General features: G+C 48.9%; 2 protein-coding genes across 2 annotated transcripts in view; one reads left to right on the top strand and one right to left on the bottom strand.

Moving 5' to 3' along the window:
* The window catches only part of Larp1 (La ribonucleoprotein domain family member 1), a 59,936-nt gene extending 40,762 nt beyond the window's left edge, over positions 1-19,174 (bottom strand). The window contains exon 1 of the mRNA XM_029567935.1: positions 19,156-19,174. The gene's annotated coding sequence lies outside the window, so the exon portion shown is untranslated. The remainder of the gene's footprint in view (positions 1-19,155) is intronic.
* On the top strand, positions 9,119-9,340 carry LOC108491298 (transmembrane protein 170A-like). The gene has a single exon (XM_017800406.1). It carries the CDS (start codon positions 9,119-9,121, stop codon positions 9,338-9,340), a length of 222 nt encoding a protein of 73 aa, XP_017655895.1.
* Positions 19,175-19,305: the final 131 nt, after the last annotated feature.

The following is a 19,305-nucleotide window of genomic DNA, read 5'->3' as shown; positions in this document are numbered from 1 at the left end:
CAAGGTGAAAGATAGGAGATTAAGTTCATTCTTCTACAGGTGGAGATCCAGTTTTGCCAGCACCATTTGCTGAACTTGCTGTCTTTCCTCCAGTTAATGTTCTTGGCCCCTTTGTCAAATATCAAGTGGCTGAAATTGCATGTACTCATATTTGGGTCTTCAATTTTGTTTCACTGATCTATGGGTCTATTTTTGTGCGAATACCATGTTGTTTTTATGACTACAGCTCTGTAATATAGTTTAAAATCTGGTGTAGTAATCCCCCTGGCGTTGCTCTTAGTGCTCAGGGTTGCTTTGGCTATCTGGTAAAAGAAAGGAGCCAGGGGCTCCTCCCAAGCTCATGTGACCCCTGAGGAAGAGATCCTCAAAGGGCCTTAAGAGTAAAAATAAATCAGTTTATCTGGACCAACTGTTTGGCCTTAAACATCCAAAAGGAAAGCATAACCAAAGATTAAAGGGGCCAATATAATTTCATAAGAGTCCATGTGTATAGCTAAAGGCTACATAACAAGCAACAATGCCAGACAGCCAGGGTGGCCAAAGGGACTCCCAGATAGTAACCCAGCATAGAACTGGGAAAACGAACAGCAGACCCCAAACTTATCTAAAGGAATATTGACAACCGATTGCTGCTAGATGAGGAACAGCTGACCCTCCTAAAACAAAGACCTCCAGATAGGCTGACTAGATTCACCAGAAGGACAAGTAGTGGGGAATGGCTGGGGTGCCAACAACACAGCAGACAGTAGCAGGGATTACAGAGTATAACGGCTCTAGTGGGGGAGGGAGGCTAAGGGAGGGTACCATCTGGGAAGTGGGTGTATAGATGATTAAGATGGTTTTGGATGTTCTGTGTGATATACACACACACACAAAAATCAATTTTAAAAATGAGTTATATTTGAGGAGGAAGCATAAAAATTTACGTCATGTAATAATTAGTAGAGATGATAAACATTAACACTGAAATCTACCTGATGACTTTATATCCATACACACACGGGTGCCAAGGGTCCGAGTGCAAATGACCATGACTAGTGATAATCACACAGATTAGAGACGCATGTGCTAACACCTAAGTGTTATTAGCAAAAACAGTGAGTCTTTCTGTAAGAAACAGTATATTTTAAAATGAAATGGAGATCTTTAAAGGTTAAAAACTCATTCAATTTTATGTCTTACAGGGCTTATACTGAGTTCAATATTGTATAACTGTATTAATTCAATTGTGAACCTAAAAATTTTATAGCCACTTTTGAAAGAGATGTATCTTTGCTCTGGAAATTGTTATTGAGTATGTTAAAGCTGTAATGAATGCTTCTTCTAAAAAGAAAAGATTATAATAAATGAAATAAAATGAAGCTCCTAACTGGAACTAGCCCCACAGGGCTACTGTGGGAATGAGAGGGACAGAGTCGTGGCCAGAACTGTAACATGAGAGAGGAGGACTCCAGCACTTGGCCAGGAGCCCCGACAGAAACAGTAGCAACACCCTGTGCATCATCCACACTGCCGTGAGGGGGTGGGAGAGGCTTGGGTGGCCTGGGTTCCCTAGATGTTCCACCCTGACCTGCTGATCAAAACGTCTTACCTGGCATCAAAACCCACATGAGGGCTGGGCGTGGTGGCCTCCTCCGCAAGCAGAGGTAGGAGGATCAAAGGTTCAAGGTCATCCTCAGTTACACGGTAAGTTTGAAACTAGCCTGGGCTACATGAGACCCTTCCTCAAAAAAAAAAAACTCATTGGGAACGGAATGACCAAACGAAAGCCCCAGTTCTTCTGGTCAGTTCCGTGGCCTTCTGCTTGTGTTTGAGCCTCTGAGTTCTCCCCATCCCGAGCACACACATTTCTTTTTTGTTAAAGATCTAGTTTTATTTTAAATTATGTGCATGTGTGTGGGTTTTGGCATGTGAATGCAGTGCCTATGGTGCAGGAAGAGGGCATCAGATCCTGGAGCAGGGATGTGATCACAGGGGGGCATGAGCCACCCCACGTGGGTGCTAGGAAAGGAACCTGGGTGCTGGGAAGAACAGTAAGCACTCTTAGTCACTGAGCCATCTCTCTAGCCCACACATTTCTTAGGAGAGCAGACTGGCAGGTATAACGGGCACCGACCACATTCTGCTCTGACAGAAAGCAAAAGAAAAGAACTGTTACACTTAGAATACTGTTGTGGGACACCAAACAACCTTCTGGACCAATTAAAAGTCTCCAGGGAAACAACGCAGCTAAAAGCAGCTTCATTTTTATAGCCCTGACACCTGGTAATCTTGGTTCAGTGCTTTTCTGGATCATTTTTTTCTAAATATCAAAATACATGGGGGGGCGGGAGTCTCCTGAAAGTTACTCTGGTCACTTCGGCCCTGTCCACTTCTCTGACTTCCCCAGCCTACTGCAGGCCTCTCTGTTTCCCCCTCTCCCCACCCTATTCTCTCCCCAGATCCTAGTATACTACCTGGCCTGTGCTTCCAGAACCTAGTGCAGAGTCCCTAAGCAACTGGGAGAGTCCACCCTCATCCACACTGGCCTCTCTGTCCCAAGGTGCTAGGTGCCTGCTGTTTCTGTCCTGTACCACCTGGCCTGCCCTATGCAGGGCCCAGTGCTGCTCCATGAAAACACACGCAGAGTGGCTGGGCTTACAGGACTGCACACCATGCCCAGCAAAATGGATGTTTCTTAAGCAGCTGGTTTGCAAGGTGATCTGTTAAGCATGGAACAGACAACAGGCAGTTTGGGACAGAGTGGGTAGTTGGCTGTTCCCTTGTGGAAATGTAAGCTATGAGAGAGGCCCCCTGTCTAGTTCTCAGAATTCCCAAGATCTGTCTAAGGCTTTGTACGCTGCTCAAACCAATGGCTGACTAGTGATTTTTCATCCTGGTGGCAGCCCCACATGTTCCTGTCACACAAAGGTCAGACTCAACCCACGGGGCTTGTCTGGAGAAGCCCGAGTACTGAGTACTGAGACCACCTCCTGAGATGGGTCTGCCTCTGCTCTGCTAAACTGGCTGACACTGGATGCCAGCCCCCACAACACCAGGACTTTAAAGATCAGGAGCCAACCTAACCAGACACAGGATGTAGAAACCCTACAACCCTACAGTTCCGCCAAGAAGTGCTCCCCACACCGTCAGCACACCGAGTACTCACCCCTGGGCAGCTCATCACACCCCAACATGTGCCAGGAGCCTACAACACAAGGCCACATGCCCGAGTCCCACCGCCCTGGCCGAGCTCACGGTAGGAGAGCAAACTGCTAAATGAGAACTCCCTGACCAGGGTCTGAATTTCTGTCTGGATATGGCAAACATAATCCCTAAAGGGCAAAGATCTTGAAAAGGCTTGTAGCTCACTACAGGAAGAAGCAGTCAAAGCAATCCAGCAAGTCCAGTAAGTTGCCTGGTCTCAGTCAGTGGGTTGGACAGCTGGGGCTGGCTGGCTCAAGTTCCAGTCTCCTGGCCGAGTCTTCTAACCTCCACATACAGGGCTCAAACCAACAGCTGTGCAAGGAGCAGTGCTGTCTGGAGGAGCCTCTGTCCAGGGAGAATTAAAGGCTCCATTCCCCAAACAGAACCACGCTGCTAAAGGCATCTACACAGGACCTTCCCTTCTCCTTTCCACCAATACTCAATACCTGCTCCGTCTCTCTCTCTCTCCATCTACCAGGTACATGGATGGGGCTGAAGGGCCTTAAAGAGGCTGAGACCACTGACGCCATTTACTCCCAGGCTGCAGCAGTGCCCGGGGAGGCTCTACCAGTCTAATACAATGACATTTCCTTGGCAAGCCCAAACCTCAGCTCTTGGGAGCTAACCCCCCGCCCCAGCTTCAGGGCCTCGGGCACAAGCTCCCAGTACCCAGTCTCCCACCACACTCCCTTGTCCTCAAAAGAGATTAAGTAGTTCCCTCTGGAGACTTCAATTCTTGCCTTAGCCTTTTAAAAAAAAGTCCTCTCTACCAACTCCTCCCTGTTCTGCAAGGACGTCCCTTGCTCATGAGCTGGACAGAATGATGAAACACGTCCCGGCCCACAACCTCATGCTGGAAGAAGCCTGGTAAGGGAGGCCCAGCACTCTGGCCAGCAGTCCTGAGGTGGCTGCTGGTCACCTGTGATAGCTCACCGAGACTGTGTTCCTCGTCCAGAAACCCATGAAACTCAGGGACGCCGTGCGTACATTGTCCTTTTGTTTTTTTTTTTTTAAGCAAAGCTGGAAACCCCTAGGCTTCTAGATAATTTTCCTAATTTTAAAACATGGATGGTTCATTTAAAAATGTTCTTAAGAGCCAGGTGTGGTGCTGCACACCATTAGTCCCAGCACTCAGGGGGCAGAGGCAGGGGGTCTCTGTGAGTTCAAGGCCAGCCTGGCCTACACAGTGAGTTCCGGGCCAGCTGGGGCTACGGGGAGACTCTGTCTCAAAAAAATAAACGACAAACAGATCTTTATTTGTGTGTGTGTGCACATGTACCATGTGTGCGAGTGCCCATGGACATCAGAAGAGGGCATCAAATCTCCTGAATCTGGAGTTAAGGGCAGTTACGAGCCACCTGATACAGTGCTGGAACTGAACTCTGGTCCTCCATAAGAGTGATTCAGCATTAACCACTGAGCCATCTCTCCAGCTCACTTGGGGACTTTTCTGGTTTTGGTTGAGACGGGGTCTGGGTATGGAGCTCAGGCAGGCCTCAACTCAAGGCAGTCCTTCAGTTTCATCCTGGGGGTACTGGCTAGGGTTACAGGAGTATACCACCACACCTGGTCCTCTGTGACTTTTGCCTTTTGGAACAAAGCCTCACCACGGCAGTAATACATCTTGAGTATTGCTGAACTGTGGGGCCTGACTTAGACCTAACAGAAACTAACAAAAAATTTCTCAATCAACTAATCCAGAGGTATTGTGCCAGCCCTGTGGCTCAGGGCTCTCCGGAAACCCCCATCCAATCTAGTCAAATGTTTCCTTGCAAGGAACTCGGCATCTCCTACGCTCACTTGGACATGTTCAAAGTCACCATCTCACCAGAGCAAAAGCCCACCAATGCTCCCCCCACACCTGCACCAAAACTTAAGGATGAGCTCACTGAGATGCTGTATTTCAGGACTTGGATCCAAAACAAGGCCATTCTTCCCACACCACACGGCCTCACACACATAAGAGCAGTGACCTCTGCTCCCCTGACAATCCCGAAGCTGTGGAAAGACACCAAACACTGAGTGAACATTTTCCCACAAAGACCCACGCTCACCTCCCACTCTACACTCTACAAGAGGGCATTCTCAAGGGCCCCAAAGGGGCTAGAAAGGCTGCTCCTGCAGAGGACTGGGTTCAGTTCCCAGCATGCACACGGCAGGGCTATCAACTGTTTGTAACTCCAGTTCTGGGGACCCGACGTCCTTTTCTGTCCTCTGTGGGTGCTGCAAACATGACGCACTTACATGCAGGCAAAACACTCGTACACGTAAAAATTTTAAAAATGGAATGGGGGCGGGCACTGGAGAGATGCTCAGTAGTTAAGAGCACTGGCTGCTGTTGCAGAGGACCTGGGTTCGATTTCCAGCAACCACATGCTGGCTAACAACTGTCCATATCTCCAGTTCCAGGGAATCTGACGCCTTCTGACCTCTGCAAGCACTGCACAACATGGGTGCACTTCCATACACGCAGGCAATACACTCATACACATTGAAAAACAACAACGAAAAAAAAAACATTTGATGGCTCAGCAGGTAATGAGCTCAATCCCTGGACACACATAGGAGGGAACCAACTCCTGCAATTTGTCCCTCTGACGCCCACACACACGTGCACACAACTTGGACTTCTCACTGCTAGGGTTATGGCTCTTTCAAGGTCCTTAAGTTCATCTCCACAACAGGTCAGCAAAGGGCAAGGTCAGAAGAGGCTCTAGGATGTGACAGGAGTGGCTGCCTGTGCTATGCGCAGATCTGAACTGCAGGGATCAAGGGACAGACAGACTAGACAAGCCTCACTCCACACATCCTGGTTAAGCAAACTGAAAGGCCAAGTTCAAGGTCACAAGAATAGAGGCCCAGTCTTGACTAGCAGGTACTGAGCCAGGCTCCAGCAGAACACTTAGAAGCCCTCACCTAGCTCACCTTCACCAAGGTAGGTGGGCGCCATGGTTTGAATACGGACGTCCCCCACAGGCTCCCAGGTCAAAGGCTTGGTCTCTAGCTGGTGGCACAGTTTTTCTTTTAGGTCTTTTTGAGACAGGGTCTCCCTGTAGTGGGGCTGGCTTGGAACTCACTACGTAGACTGTGAACTCACAGAGATCCGCCTGCCTCAGTCTCTGGGATGCTGGGATGCCACCACCCAGCCTGGTGGCACAATTTTACAAGATCCCAGGAACTTCTTAGGAGGGGACCGAGCTGATGAAGCAGGTGCCTGGATGTGCCCAGTCCCTTCCTCCTCCTCTGCTTCTGCTTCCTGCCCACCAGGGCAATAGCCGCTCCTGTACACATCCCTGTTGACTTATGCTCATCCTTGTCTCCAGCCACCTCTGACTAAACCCTCTGAAACTGAGAGCCGAAGTAACAACCATTTCCTCCTTTGCCTTCTGCTGGTGTCCTCTGGCCACGGCGAGGCAGATTCTCTTCCTTCCTGGTCAAAAACACCCTAAGCTGTACAGGAGGGGTTCGCACTCAAAGATCTCCACCACCCTCCAGTTCTAAACACCTTACTCTCTCTTAAAGGACAAGGAAAGCACCGCCCCCAACCCGCCTCCACACACTCAGAGCACAGCCACACTAACAGCTCTAGCCTGGGCTGGGAAGCTTTCCCAGGCCAAGTGTCTCAGGAAGGCACAGCCTGTCTGGGACAACGCAAACCTCTTATTTCCTGAACATGGGTGTTCATTCAGTGGGGTTCAGCGGGGTGGCTCTGGAAGGTCGGACTCGTGTATCTGGTTGGAGGAGACCAGGGCAGAGTGCTGGGGAGGAGCAGTGTGGCCTGTGGGGCTTTCCTGATGGAGCCCAGGAGTACAGACTGGAAGCCTGCTCCCCACCACTACCTGCAGGGTTCCTCCTCTTCCCAGGAGCAGCAGGGGCAAGCAAGCCGTCCACTACATATCTATGCTTCCAGAAACCAACCAAGACGCAGTCCAGTTACGCTGCCCTCTGCAGAGCCACGACAGTCACAACCCTACCCTCCCTCCCCCACCTCCACTGACCGCTATCACTGCCCCAAGAGCTACATCTGGGGAACAACAGAGAAGCCCGCTCCCTTTGTAGGTGAGCTCTGCCCCAAACGATCAGAAATGAAACCCCAAACTATTCATTCTTAGCATAAAAGGGTATGTCTGCCCAAGGTCATCTTTCAAAATGAAAGATCAAAATGCCCCATGGTGTCCCACTTCCTGCTGACATTGGGACTTGGGATGCCCCATAAGACAAGTCTGCCCACCTTTCCAACTGGCTTCATTCCACCCACAGGGAGTTCTAAGTCCCCTGACCCCCACTCCAATCTCAACCAAGAACCGCAGGAAAGGAGATGGTGCCCTTGCAGCCTTTTCTCAGCAACCCCACCCCTCCCGTGTCAGATTAGCACGGTTCCCCAGCAACTCTGAGCTTGTGAACTGGGCGTCCGTGCTGGGCCCCCAGAGAACCCCATACTACCCTTCCCAGCAGACCTCTCTCACACACTCAACTGCACACACGCAGTCTGCCAATGGATGGATCCTACCCAGAGCAGTACCTGCAACACCTCGCACAGCAAACACACAAGCGGCACAATGACAGCAGACAGCACCTCTGCCAAGTTATTCTGTGTGTTCACTTGCCTGCACACTACAGCACGCCAGGCTGTGGGGCTGGGGACACCCCGATCCAGTGGACACACAGCTACGAAGGACAGAGGGTCAGAGAGGTTGGGTGGAGTCCAGGGCCAGGGTGCTGGACTGTGCATGGTGGTCTGGGAAGGCCTCACCATTACCACAATCCCAGAAGACCATTCCAGACCCCAAAGCAAAGCACTGGACACACTGCAGCAGATGCAGGACCCATGGCCCAGCTGGGGGTGAGGAAGTACACACAACGGGCAAGGGGTCCAGGCTCAGAGTCCAGGAGGACACCTAAGGACCCAGACTAGGCTCTGTTCTGAGAAGCCACCAGAAGGTTCTAAGCAGGAGGGACAGGAGACACAGGACACAGACTGCCGGGACAGCCTCTGTGAGAAGTGATAGCTGGTTTAGTCAGGTGACAGACAGGGCAGAAGGCAGCATCTAGACCTGGAAGCAATCTTTAAAAAGCAGAAGGTTGTGCAGGGTAGGTTAGATGTGCCGGGACAAGGACAAGATCTGCAGCAGGATAGCCTCTCATTTGAGGCTTAATCTGAATCTGTTCTTCCTGGGGAAGCAGGGCGGAGAAGGCCTGGGAGCAAAGCCACAGCCCAAGTACCTCCTGGCAGCGGGGGTGGGGGATGTGGGTGGAGGGGGGTGCATCTCTGATGGAAGGTTAGCTGGGTCTGCACATGGTACCTCAGACGAAGATGGAGAGGACCCTCAGCACCTGCCAGCTTCCTCACACCCAGAGTTCACCTGTGCAAAGATTAGGCCAATCAAACGTGTCACACCCAGACTGTCCCTTTAATACCTGGAAATCCTCTCAGGGATAGACCCCAGGCTACCTGCCACAGGACATTAACTATCTTGAAAACTCACCTAACTCCTGGCTACCTGCCCCCATCTAGGAAAGGCATGGATAACCCACCCCACACATACACCCTCAAGACAAGAAATCGACACAAATCTGGCTTTGGAGCATCTTTTGGCTGTGCCCCCTCAGAACCTTGGTGGTACCACCTAATGCTAACTCAAGAGGAAGACAGAGCCAGGCAAGCTGGGGAAGACACAGACAGGGCAAGGGCAGGAACGCTCCACCAGGCTCTGAGATTTCTTTGGCTTTTCTCTCCAACCAGCTGTCCTCATTAGCTGGCATCAAAACTTGAACTCCAGGAGAAGTGGGCCAGACGGGCCCTGTACTCCCTGCAGCGGGATGGAGCGGGGTGGCCGGGCTCCTGCAGCAGGTCCTCAGCCTGAAGCTTGTGCCCCGGGTGGTCAACGGGACCCTGGGCCCCAAGTCCACTTTGCTCTGCTCCTTCCCAGACATGTGGTATGGTATGTTCCTGTGGGCACTGGTGTCTTCTGTCTTCTTTCATGACCCTGCTGGATTACTGGCCCTCTTCACCCTCAGACATCACAAATACGGTGCGGCACTTGCGGGAACCGCAGGAAAGGAGATGGTGCCCTTTGAAGCCCTCACCTTGGGCACCGGACAGACGATCTGTGTCATGGTGGTCCCCTTCTTTCGGGCTTTAGCTACTCCATAGCACACACCCTTACGCTGTGATGTCACGCCTGTTTAAAGACTTCTCCAAAGGCGTGCACAGGTTTCTGAAGTCCTCAGATGGAAGCAGCGTGGATGAACAGGAGTGTGAAGACCGTCACCACAGCCCTTCTTCCACTTGAAGCGTCAGCAGTCGAAGACCTCTGCGGACCCATCACTCAACCAAAACTCTTGGCTTTCTTTTTTGTGGTTATTTGAGACGTTTTGCACACACATCTTCACCCAAGCCAAGCCCACATGCTTCTAGGTTAGCATTCCTCACACTAGAATTTCTTTGAGAAGATGCAGTTTCAGAGAAACAAGAGAAAATGCTGGCTGCCTTGAAGAGAGCAGACTGCTGTACTCAAAGCTTAAATTAATCTCTTCTCGACTGGAAGTTAGCAGACACTTCCTCACTAAGTCTTCCTAACAGTGAAGCCATGATGGGTTTGGTTGAGCACAGCTCTGAGAACAGCTGAGCTAGATAGAGCAGGAAAAGGAGCCGGAGTAAAGTTGTAAGTAGCAGCTCTGCTCCAGCGTGAGGAGTAGCAACTTCTGAGAACGTGACGTTTTATGGATAACTGTCTTGACCTCTGACTATTTAATATATTTTAAGAAATGTGAATTTATTGTTTTGTAATTTGATCAAAATAAGCTAATTAAGACTTAAAAAAAAAGACATGGGATCTTGCTCTGTTGCCCAGGCCAGCCTTAAACTTCTGGGTCCAAGCGAGCCTCCTGCCATGCACTGAGTGGCTGGGACTGTTATGCCTAGTTGAGGCTCTTTTTCCAAAGAATTTCTATGCCACCTTTCCCTCTCATTTTAATCCTATTATTTATGTTTACTTTCACTGGAAAGACACAGTATTAAGTAGCTTGGGATGAAAGTTGAGGCCAGATGACAGGATACTCTTTGGACATTCAGACACAAATAAAGATTCTGTTTTATTTTTCCTTAGTGACTGGCTTATTAATAACTCAGAAAATTAGAGCATGCAGCTGTAACCAGGGTTAGTGGTTCTTGATCCTTGTGTTTAGCTGGTGGTGGCTCCTCAGCCTACCTTTGCAGGCTTTGAGTATCAACGCCCATGAAGTGCCTAAAACTTCCTTTTCAGATCTACCCCACGCCCCCCTTTTTACTTTTAGTCAAGAGAATTTATATTCTTAAAGAGAGATACCAAGAAAAAAAAGAGAGATACCAATTTTTAAACTTAATTTGAGCTATTTTAATTTTTATTTCACTGCCCGAAAACTATGACCTTTAAAGGAAAGCACTGAAATGAAAGGGTCAGTTAAGTCAGTCAAAGGTTTGTCTCAAATCCAGGGCTCTTGTGTGTTACCTGTTGTGACCTTTTTTCACAGTAGTTTCTGGTGATTAGCTCTGACACTGCTTTGTTTTGTTTTTAAGAGTCTTCCTCTAGCCCTAGCTGGTCTGGAACTTGCTATGTAGACCAGGCTGTCTGTCCTCAATCTCAGAGATCCACCTGCCTCTGCCACCAGGGCTGGGATTAAAGGAGCGTGCCACCTCACCCAGCCCATTAACTGAAATTTTTAAAGGAGAGTTTTCATTGTGAGATTCAGGCTGACAAGCTGTGAAGACATGAATTCATCTAATATGCTCTACGGCTTCTGGTTAAAAATAGCCAAGAGGGGTTGTCAATATGGAGCAGCAGATAAAGGCACTGGCCACCAAGACAAGACAACCTGAGTTCAATACCTAGGACCCACATTGTGGAAGGATAGAACCAACTCCTACAAGTTGTCCTCTGACCTGTACGTGTAAGCAAACACACACATACATACATACACACACACACACACACACACACACACTCTGAATGTAATAAAAATTTTTTAAACAGTGCAAAGAACCAATTTGCCCAGGAATGTCATAGAAAAAAATTACAGAGGGGTTACAAAAAAATAACTGGTCTATTCCTTTGACTAATTAGACCACTTGTCAAAGTTATAGTGACGTACCAGAATTGAAGACAACGAAAGTGTAGGTTAACGTCTCTTCAAATTCCCCAGCGAGAAGCTCAAATCTTTCTCCCAACAATTTGTTTTAAAGACTTCAGTTTTCTGTTTAAGGTGCTATGAATTTGGAAAATACCCCTTCAGTTTGAGAAATTTGGAGCCCTGTATCCTGCACTCTGGGATATGATCTGGGCCATGTGTTCTGAAAGCTGCCTCTTACACGAGGTCTCACTGAAACAACCGTTTCCGTATACTGTCACTAGGCACACAGGTGAATAGTTGGTGGGCTTTTCGAAGTTCCTACTAAATAGGAATTTTTGAGCATACTCATCTGTGACTGCAATGTCAGGTTATTTCAGAACTGAGACACAAAGCAGGGGGTTTTCTTTCCTATGTTTCATCTGCTCTTTCAAAAAAAGACCTCAGCCGGGCGTGGTGGCGCGCACCTTTAATCCCAGCACTCAGGAGGCAGAGGCAGGTGGAGCTCTGTGAGTTCAAGGCCAGCCTGGTCTACATAGCGAGTTCCAGGACAGCTCAGGCTTCATGGAGACCCCGTCTCAAAAAGACAAAAAAACAAAAAACAAAACCCTCAACTACAAAATGTATCTTCAAATGATGGAATGTTGCATCCATCCCAGTATGTGAAGCCATCTTCTGTGAGTAAGTATATATGGACTCCACAGTCGGAGCTGGGTAGCTGAACTATTTCCAGGGAGAAAACACTTGGATGATAAAGAATACTCTGCTTCGTTCCTTCTGTCTCTCACCTCAGATACAGATGTGCTGTGAATGGTTGTGTTGGACATTTTACCTTTCGTAGTTTCTTTGACAGTTGTTACCACAGCCACCTTTCTTCAGAGACAGACAACCCCGAATCCCAACTTTCCACCTCCCCCTCCTTCCTTTTTTTTTTTTAAAATTGTGGGAGAGGAAATCAGCCCCCAACCATAAAAGTGATCTCTCGATTCTTTACTAGGATTTCAGGGTGAAAATTAAGATGAAGTGTAATGATTGTTACCTGAGAAAGATGTGACTATGTCCTTTACCTTTTTTGCAGCAAGATGCCACTTAAGGAATGTTTAAACAACTCACGTAAATAATGAAGTCATTCCTTTGTCCTTTAGGTTGTTTCCTCATTCAGACTTTCTAACTGCTCTGGTTTGCATTACGTTCTGTGACACCGCAGGGCACCAACCTTCCCTAAGGAACTGCTTCCTGAATGTGAAGCCTGATACTGTAGCGGTCCACTTATGGAAGGGCTTTTGAACATGTACTTTTTGTGCACTAGGTAAGGCTGGCTGTGACCAAAGCCAGCTAAACTTTTTATATTAGGTCACTTCACTGACTGCTATCGTCAAAACGGATCAAATCTTTGCACAAAAGAAAATTATTTAAATTTTATTTTTCTGACATTTCTAATACTAGTATAAATGTTTATCAGTAAAGAATTACTTTAAAAAACAAACAAACAGCCGGGCATGGTGGCGCACGCCTTTAGGGAGGCAGAGGCAGGAGGATCTCTGTGAGTTCAGGGCCAGCCTGGTCTACACAGTGAGTTCCAGGACAGCTGGGGCTACAGGGAGACCCTGTCTCAAAAAGACCAAAACAAACAAATGAACAAACTTGAACTCCAGAAGTCATCACCCTCTCCCCTGGCCACTTCCCTGGGATCACCCTTGGGCGAGCCAGGGAGGAGTGAGCCTCTGACTGAAGCCCTCCCAGGCCACCAAACCCAATGACCCTCCTGAGCTCCTCTTGGACTTGGCGAAGAGGGGCACCCCTGACTGCCAGGCTCTCCATCCTTGAGAGGGCTTTGTGGCTGGAACCCTCTTCACGCCAACTTCCCAGGAAAAGCTGAGTACTGAGTGACCACAAAATGCTGACTCCACTTGGGACCTACTGCAGATGGGGGGGAGAGGAGCAGCAGAGGGACTCTACCCCTAGGGGGTTCAGAGTTCAAGTGGGCTTGTGATCAAGCTACCCTCTAATCCCCTTCCCTCCCTCCTTTCCCAGTTAGAAAAGAAAGGCTGAGTTAGAAGGCTGTTCCCTCCCCAGAGGAGGAGGGATGACTGACGAGGGAAAAACCTTAAGCCTCACTGACTTATACTAAACCAGCAGTTCTCAGGTACAAAAACCAGAGAACTCAAAACAAGTGAATGACCACGTCATGCCCTTGACAAACCAGGGTAGCGTCTTAATATAACCTAAAAGGTTAAATTTCCTAGCTTGTCACCGAAAGGACTCGTTTGGGTTTGTCTGCTTGAGACTTACCTATGTAGCCCAGGCTGACTTAGAACCTTTCCTGCCTCAGTCTCCCTGTGATGGGAGCACAGATGTGAACCACCATACCGGCTTCAGAGCATCTTCTCATGGTCCAGTTTGTTCAAATGACAGTGCAGACAAGATCCAAAGAACACACCATCACATTTCATTTCTAAAAACCCTCTTCTCAAAGTCCATTTCTTTATTGATAAAAAAATGTTTGGTGGCGCACACCTTTAATCCCAGCACTCGGGAGGCAGGTGGATTGCTGTTGAGTTTGAGGCTAGCCTGGTCTACATAGCTAGTTCCAGGCCAGCTGGGGCTATGGGGTGACCCTGTCTCAAAAAGACCCCGAAACATTAATGTTACAATAATAATAGAAAAAGATATCATAAATGCCTGGTCTCCATAGAGAATCCAGGCCAGCTGGGGCTACAGGGAGACCCTGTCTCAAAAAGGCAAAAAAAAAAAAAAAAAAAAAATTGTTTTACAGAATTTCCTACACTTAGGAATTGGACCACTGCATATGTTTAACACTGCTCTTGGGAGATGGAGGTCATCCTTACCAGAGCTATCAGGCCATCTCAAAATAAGGGATGGAGGAAGGTGGGGGAGAGAGGGTAAGAGGAACTGTCAAGGTCAATTGATGTGTTCCTACCCATTTCCCCTATAAACCACAGTCAGCTATAAACCATAGACAGTGGGTTCTCCCACGAACACTCAGTAAGTCCTTGTGCTCTGTACACACCCTCCCAGGAGTCTCTCCAGTCCTCAGAGAGCACAGCAGAGTCAACAGCCCCCGCCACCCCCCCAAAAAGCAGATTCAAGGACATGTGCTCAGAAAGTTCAGATTCACTTTGGCAGGAGCTGTGGGTACTCGGACACTGAACCTTAAAAGCATGTAAGCCTAATGCAATTCTCTCACTTTACAGACAAGAAACAAAGGCAGAAAAAACATGGGGTGTTACTGCCTGCTGGCTGGGAGCAGGATCAGAAGTGCAATTAGCGCATGATGATAATCATATACATACATACATTCATTTGTCTATGTGTATGTGTGGGGGTGCACACAAGCCACAGTGCCTGTGGACATCAGAGGATAACTTGTAGGAGTCAGTTCTCTTCTTCCAAGATGTGGGTCCTGGGGATCAAACTCAGGTCATGAGCGTTGGTGGCAAGTGCCTTTACCTGCTGAGCCACCTCACTGACCCCACAATTTTAAAAAAAAAACCAGTATTTACAACAGGCAGCACCTAAGGCCCTTTTGTACTTGGCACTACGCAATGCCTTTGGGAACATTCACCACTCTCAATGCTCACTCCAAAAGCAACACGTTCTGCTCTAGGACTAGGCTAACAAATAGTGGTTCTGAGAAGCTGAGCAATGTACCCCAAGACTGCCCAGAGCTCAGAAAGGGAGCTAGGACGCGATCACAAACCCTCTGACCGCAGAGCTACAACTCCCCCAGCCAGGCTACTTCCTGTACTAGAAGGGGTATAGCCCCAGTCATGCTCAGCCAGCACAGGGTAGGGTAAGAAAGGGCCCAGGCTCCAAAGAGGAGCAGAGGGTGGCGGTTTATCTGGGCTCAGCTTGTGTGGCAGAGGATCCCCAGGTACTTTGGTCAGCTGGATTACTGGTTAGCTATACTTCAAATGGACACAAACAAATAAAGCTCTGGAATGTCGGACCTGACTCCAGCTCAGGGTCATCTTTTCTCCACACAACAGCTAGAAGCAGACACACAACAAAGCCATCAGTAAGGCTGCTACATGGGGAGACCCACTGCGGGCACCTGTGAACTCCCCTGAGGGTCTTTCAGAAGGCAAACCAACAAAACTTAAAGCATGGTAGCTCATTCCTGTAATTCTAATACTAGAAGGCAGAGGCAGGAGGCCTGCCATGAGTTCAAAGGTCAACCTGGGCCATACAGAGGTTATACTAGGCTCTAAGAGTGAAACCCTGAAATTTGGTTTTTTTTTTTTTTTTTTTTTTTCCGGTCTTTTTGAGACAGGGTCTCCCTGTAGCCCCAGCTGGCCTGGAACTCACTGCAGACCAGGGTGGCCTCGAACAGAGATCCGCCTGCCTCTGCCTCCAGAGTGCTGGGATTCAGCTACACCTGGCTAAAATTTGTTTTAAAAACTCATCAGGGCAGGGCTGAAGAACTGACTGTGCTAAAATTCTTCCAGGGGACCTGGGTTCGATTCCTAGCACACACATGATGGTGAAAAACCACCTGTTCCATGGAATTCAACACCCTTTTCTGGCCTCTCTCTACAGGCACTTCAAGCAGCACGCTCAGGCAAAACACACAATAAAATAAAAATAAATAAAATGCCCTTTTAAAAAAACTTCATCATGGCCGGGCATGGTGGCGCATGCCTTTAATTCCAGCACTTGGGAGGCAGAGGCCAGCGGACCCTTGTGAGTTCAAGGCCAGCCTGGTCTACGTAGCAAGTTCCAAGTCAGCTGGGGCTACAGGGAGACCCTGTCTCAAAAAAGACCAAAAACAAAAACAAAAACAAAAAAAACTTCATCATTGGGGCTGGAGAGATGGGTCAGCAGTTAAGAACACTGGTTGTTCTTGCAGAAGACCTGGATTAGAATCCCAGCACCCACATGGCAGCTAACAACTGTCCATAACTCCAGTCCCAGGGGACCCAATAGCCTCTTCTGTCCTCCTCGGGCATTGCACCACACGGGTACACTTACCTACATGCAGGCAATACATGCATACACATAAAATAAAATTTAAAATAATTTTAAAATATTGGAAAAAAAAAACACAAAAAAACAAAAAAACCCACCTCATCACTGTTGGGAATGATGGCAAGCCTGTATCCCCCAGGCTTCAGGAGGCTGAGGTGTAGGGGGAATCCCCATCATACCACATTTCAGTTCTTTGGTTATCACCAACCTTTAAGACTGTCAATACTGGGGCTGGAGAGATGGTCTAGCCTGCAGACCCAGTTCAGTTCCCAGCACCCAGATGGCGGCTGACAACCCTCCTTAACTCAAGTTCCAGGGGATCCAACACCCTTTTCAGGCCTGAGGGCACTGTACACACATGGTGCGCTTACACATACACACGCAGGCAAAATGCTCATACACGTAAAATAAAAATTTGTTGATCAAAAACCTTGTTTAAGACTGTCAAGTACTGCACTTGAGCCTGCAAGCTGGGCCGGGTCCCCTGGACACACTGTGAAAGGAGAACAAACTCTTGCAGGTTGTCCTCTGATCATCACATGCTTTCACTCGCACATAAAAACACACATACAATGAACGGAAAAAAAATTAAGATTGCCCATAATATTGTTCTCATCTGTGGATAACCAAAGTTTTGTTTTGTTTTTTATTATAAATGTGCACCAATTCACAGGGCCAAGAGTAAATCTACCCTTTTTTTTGAGACAGGCTCAGTAAAGTAGCACAGGCTGGTCTTCGACTTGTGGCAACCCTTTGACAGCCACCTTCCTAGGCTAGACTGCAAGCGTAAACCACCATGCCCAGAATAAAAGTCAAAAACCATTTTTTTTGGGGGGGTCTTTTTGAGACAGGGTCTCCCTGTAGCCCCAGCTGGCCTGAAACTTACTGTGTAGACCAGCCTGGCCTTGAACTCACAGACATCCACCTGGCTCTGCCTCTATCCTGGAATTAAAGGCAATGTGCCACGTGGCTTCTAAAGGTCAATTTTAAAGGTCCTTATATCATGTGGGACTGAGACTACACTGGAATGCATTCTTGCCCCCTTCTAACAGCAAAGAACAGAGACCTAGAGAAAAGTTCCTGGGGTCCTACAGTCTGCCACACACACTAACACAGGCCCCAACACAGGCCCCCAGGGGACTAATCAATCTCACAGGACTAATCAGTCTCAAAGTGAGTGCTCGCCATGACCCCACCGGACAGGTGCATCCTAAACTAACTGGTGCCTATTATACAAACAGGGAAGGTGATGCACACTGTGGTCAGGTGACTGCGGCGCATTGCTAAGAGGTGGTAGACCTAGCACTTGAACCTGTGCAGTAAGCCCAACACCCAGGCTTCTCCCATCCCTCTTCACTCAGGTGCTGTAGATCCCAGGAGTGTGGCTGGAATAAGGACACAAACTACTACTTTGGGGAAGCTGTCCAAAAACAAAAATGCAAATCAAGACTTAAAACGGTAACCCTAAAGCCAGACACAGTGGTACAACACTGGTAATCTCTGGGAGACCACCTGTATTTGAGGCCAGACTGGGCTACACAGCCTCTCTCTCTCTCTCTCTCTCTCACACACACACACACACACACACACACACCCTGCCCCCCCCCAAAAAAAATAGTACAATCCTAGGATTTGGAAGCTTAAACTAGAATAGAGAACTCCACAAGAAAGGACAGAGATCATAAAACATATTTTATTACTCGTCACTGCTTGTGTCCCTTAAGAACTAAAACACTAGCATCTGAGCCAAAAGGAGGGCTAAAAATAGGCACTTGCAGCAAGCTTTGGAAAGCTCTAAGCTTGCTTATGAGGCACTCACTGCTGCAGACTCCCAAAAACATATGCATCACAGAACACAGAAATCCCAAGACCACACACTCCAATGGTGTCACATTTAAATTTGTCCAGGCTGCAAATAAAACCAGGGCTGGAAAAGGGCCTAGAGATCCATGTTGCCTTGAGATAAGGCCACCACCTAACCTTACCAGAGGGACAACCCAATCACAGAATTCACTCTGAAAAGGCACCCAGGCCTCAACAACCGGCTTAAACCCAAAGCTCCTGGATTAGGACAGGTAGTCTGCCAAAGACTGTCCAAAGAGTCTAAACAACTCCTGGTCTCTCTCTTGCCTTAAGATTCCAGAAAAACAGGAACAGAACAAATCTACCCTACCTAGAATTTTTGCTTTGGGCACTTGGAGCAAGTCAGGCGTTATCCACTGAGGGAAAGTGGAGATGCCAGCCAAGCTGTCTTCCCACGATCAATAACCCCAGTGACGCAAGCTACCCAGGGCCCCTGGCCTTACACAGAATGCCAGCTCAGGCACCCAATCCCGCCTGATGTCATGGCTGATTTAAAACCACAAGGCAGGTTCACCATTAGCTAAGCGCGGCGGCCAGTGTGAACAGCCCCGGCTAAACTTCTGAGGAGCGCGGCTCTTGGGGATGATTATAGCTCTGACTTTAAAGAGGGGCAGGACCGAAGAGCGTCTTAAAGTCGTTTCCCCTACTCTGTGGGTGGAGAGCAGGGATCTGAAAGAAAATGGAGGTTTCAGCACTACCCCTTGCATAAGAGGGTTCTGGAAGGGACAGAGAGGAAGAAGGGGAGGAGGGCGTCAGGCCAGCGAACGCCCCAGCACACCCCACAAGCGCCCAACACACCACCCCGCATGCGCCCGAGAGAAGCCACCCGCACTGCCCTGGAAACCGCAACGTGCTGCGATTTTGGGTGGGGGCTGCTCTGCGCTCCCCGGGTCTCCAATGTCCAAATTCAGATCCCTCCACTGCGCCGGTGCCCACGGTCTAAAGATGGTCCGCCCCGCAGCCACGGCTGGGAGGGGAAAGGAGAAAGCGGCGGGCCCCGGTCTCGCTCACCCGCGCCGCCAGAGCGCACCGGCCCGGCCTCGGTCTCGTTAAGCGGCCTCCAGCGACCGCAGTCCCGCAGCGCTCCGAGCCCACGCGCGCGGGGGAGGGGAGCCCTGGGGCCCGGCCCGCGTAGCGAGCGGCCCGGCAGGGAGCACGGCG

Source organism: Nannospalax galili, unplaced genomic scaffold (genome assembly GCF_000622305.1).
Source record: "Nannospalax galili isolate Female #2095 unplaced genomic scaffold, S.galili_v1.0 scaffold940, whole genome shotgun sequence".
NCBI lineage: Eukaryota > Metazoa > Chordata > Mammalia > Rodentia > Spalacidae > Nannospalax > Nannospalax galili.
This window is presented reverse-complemented; position numbering and strand designations above follow the sequence as displayed.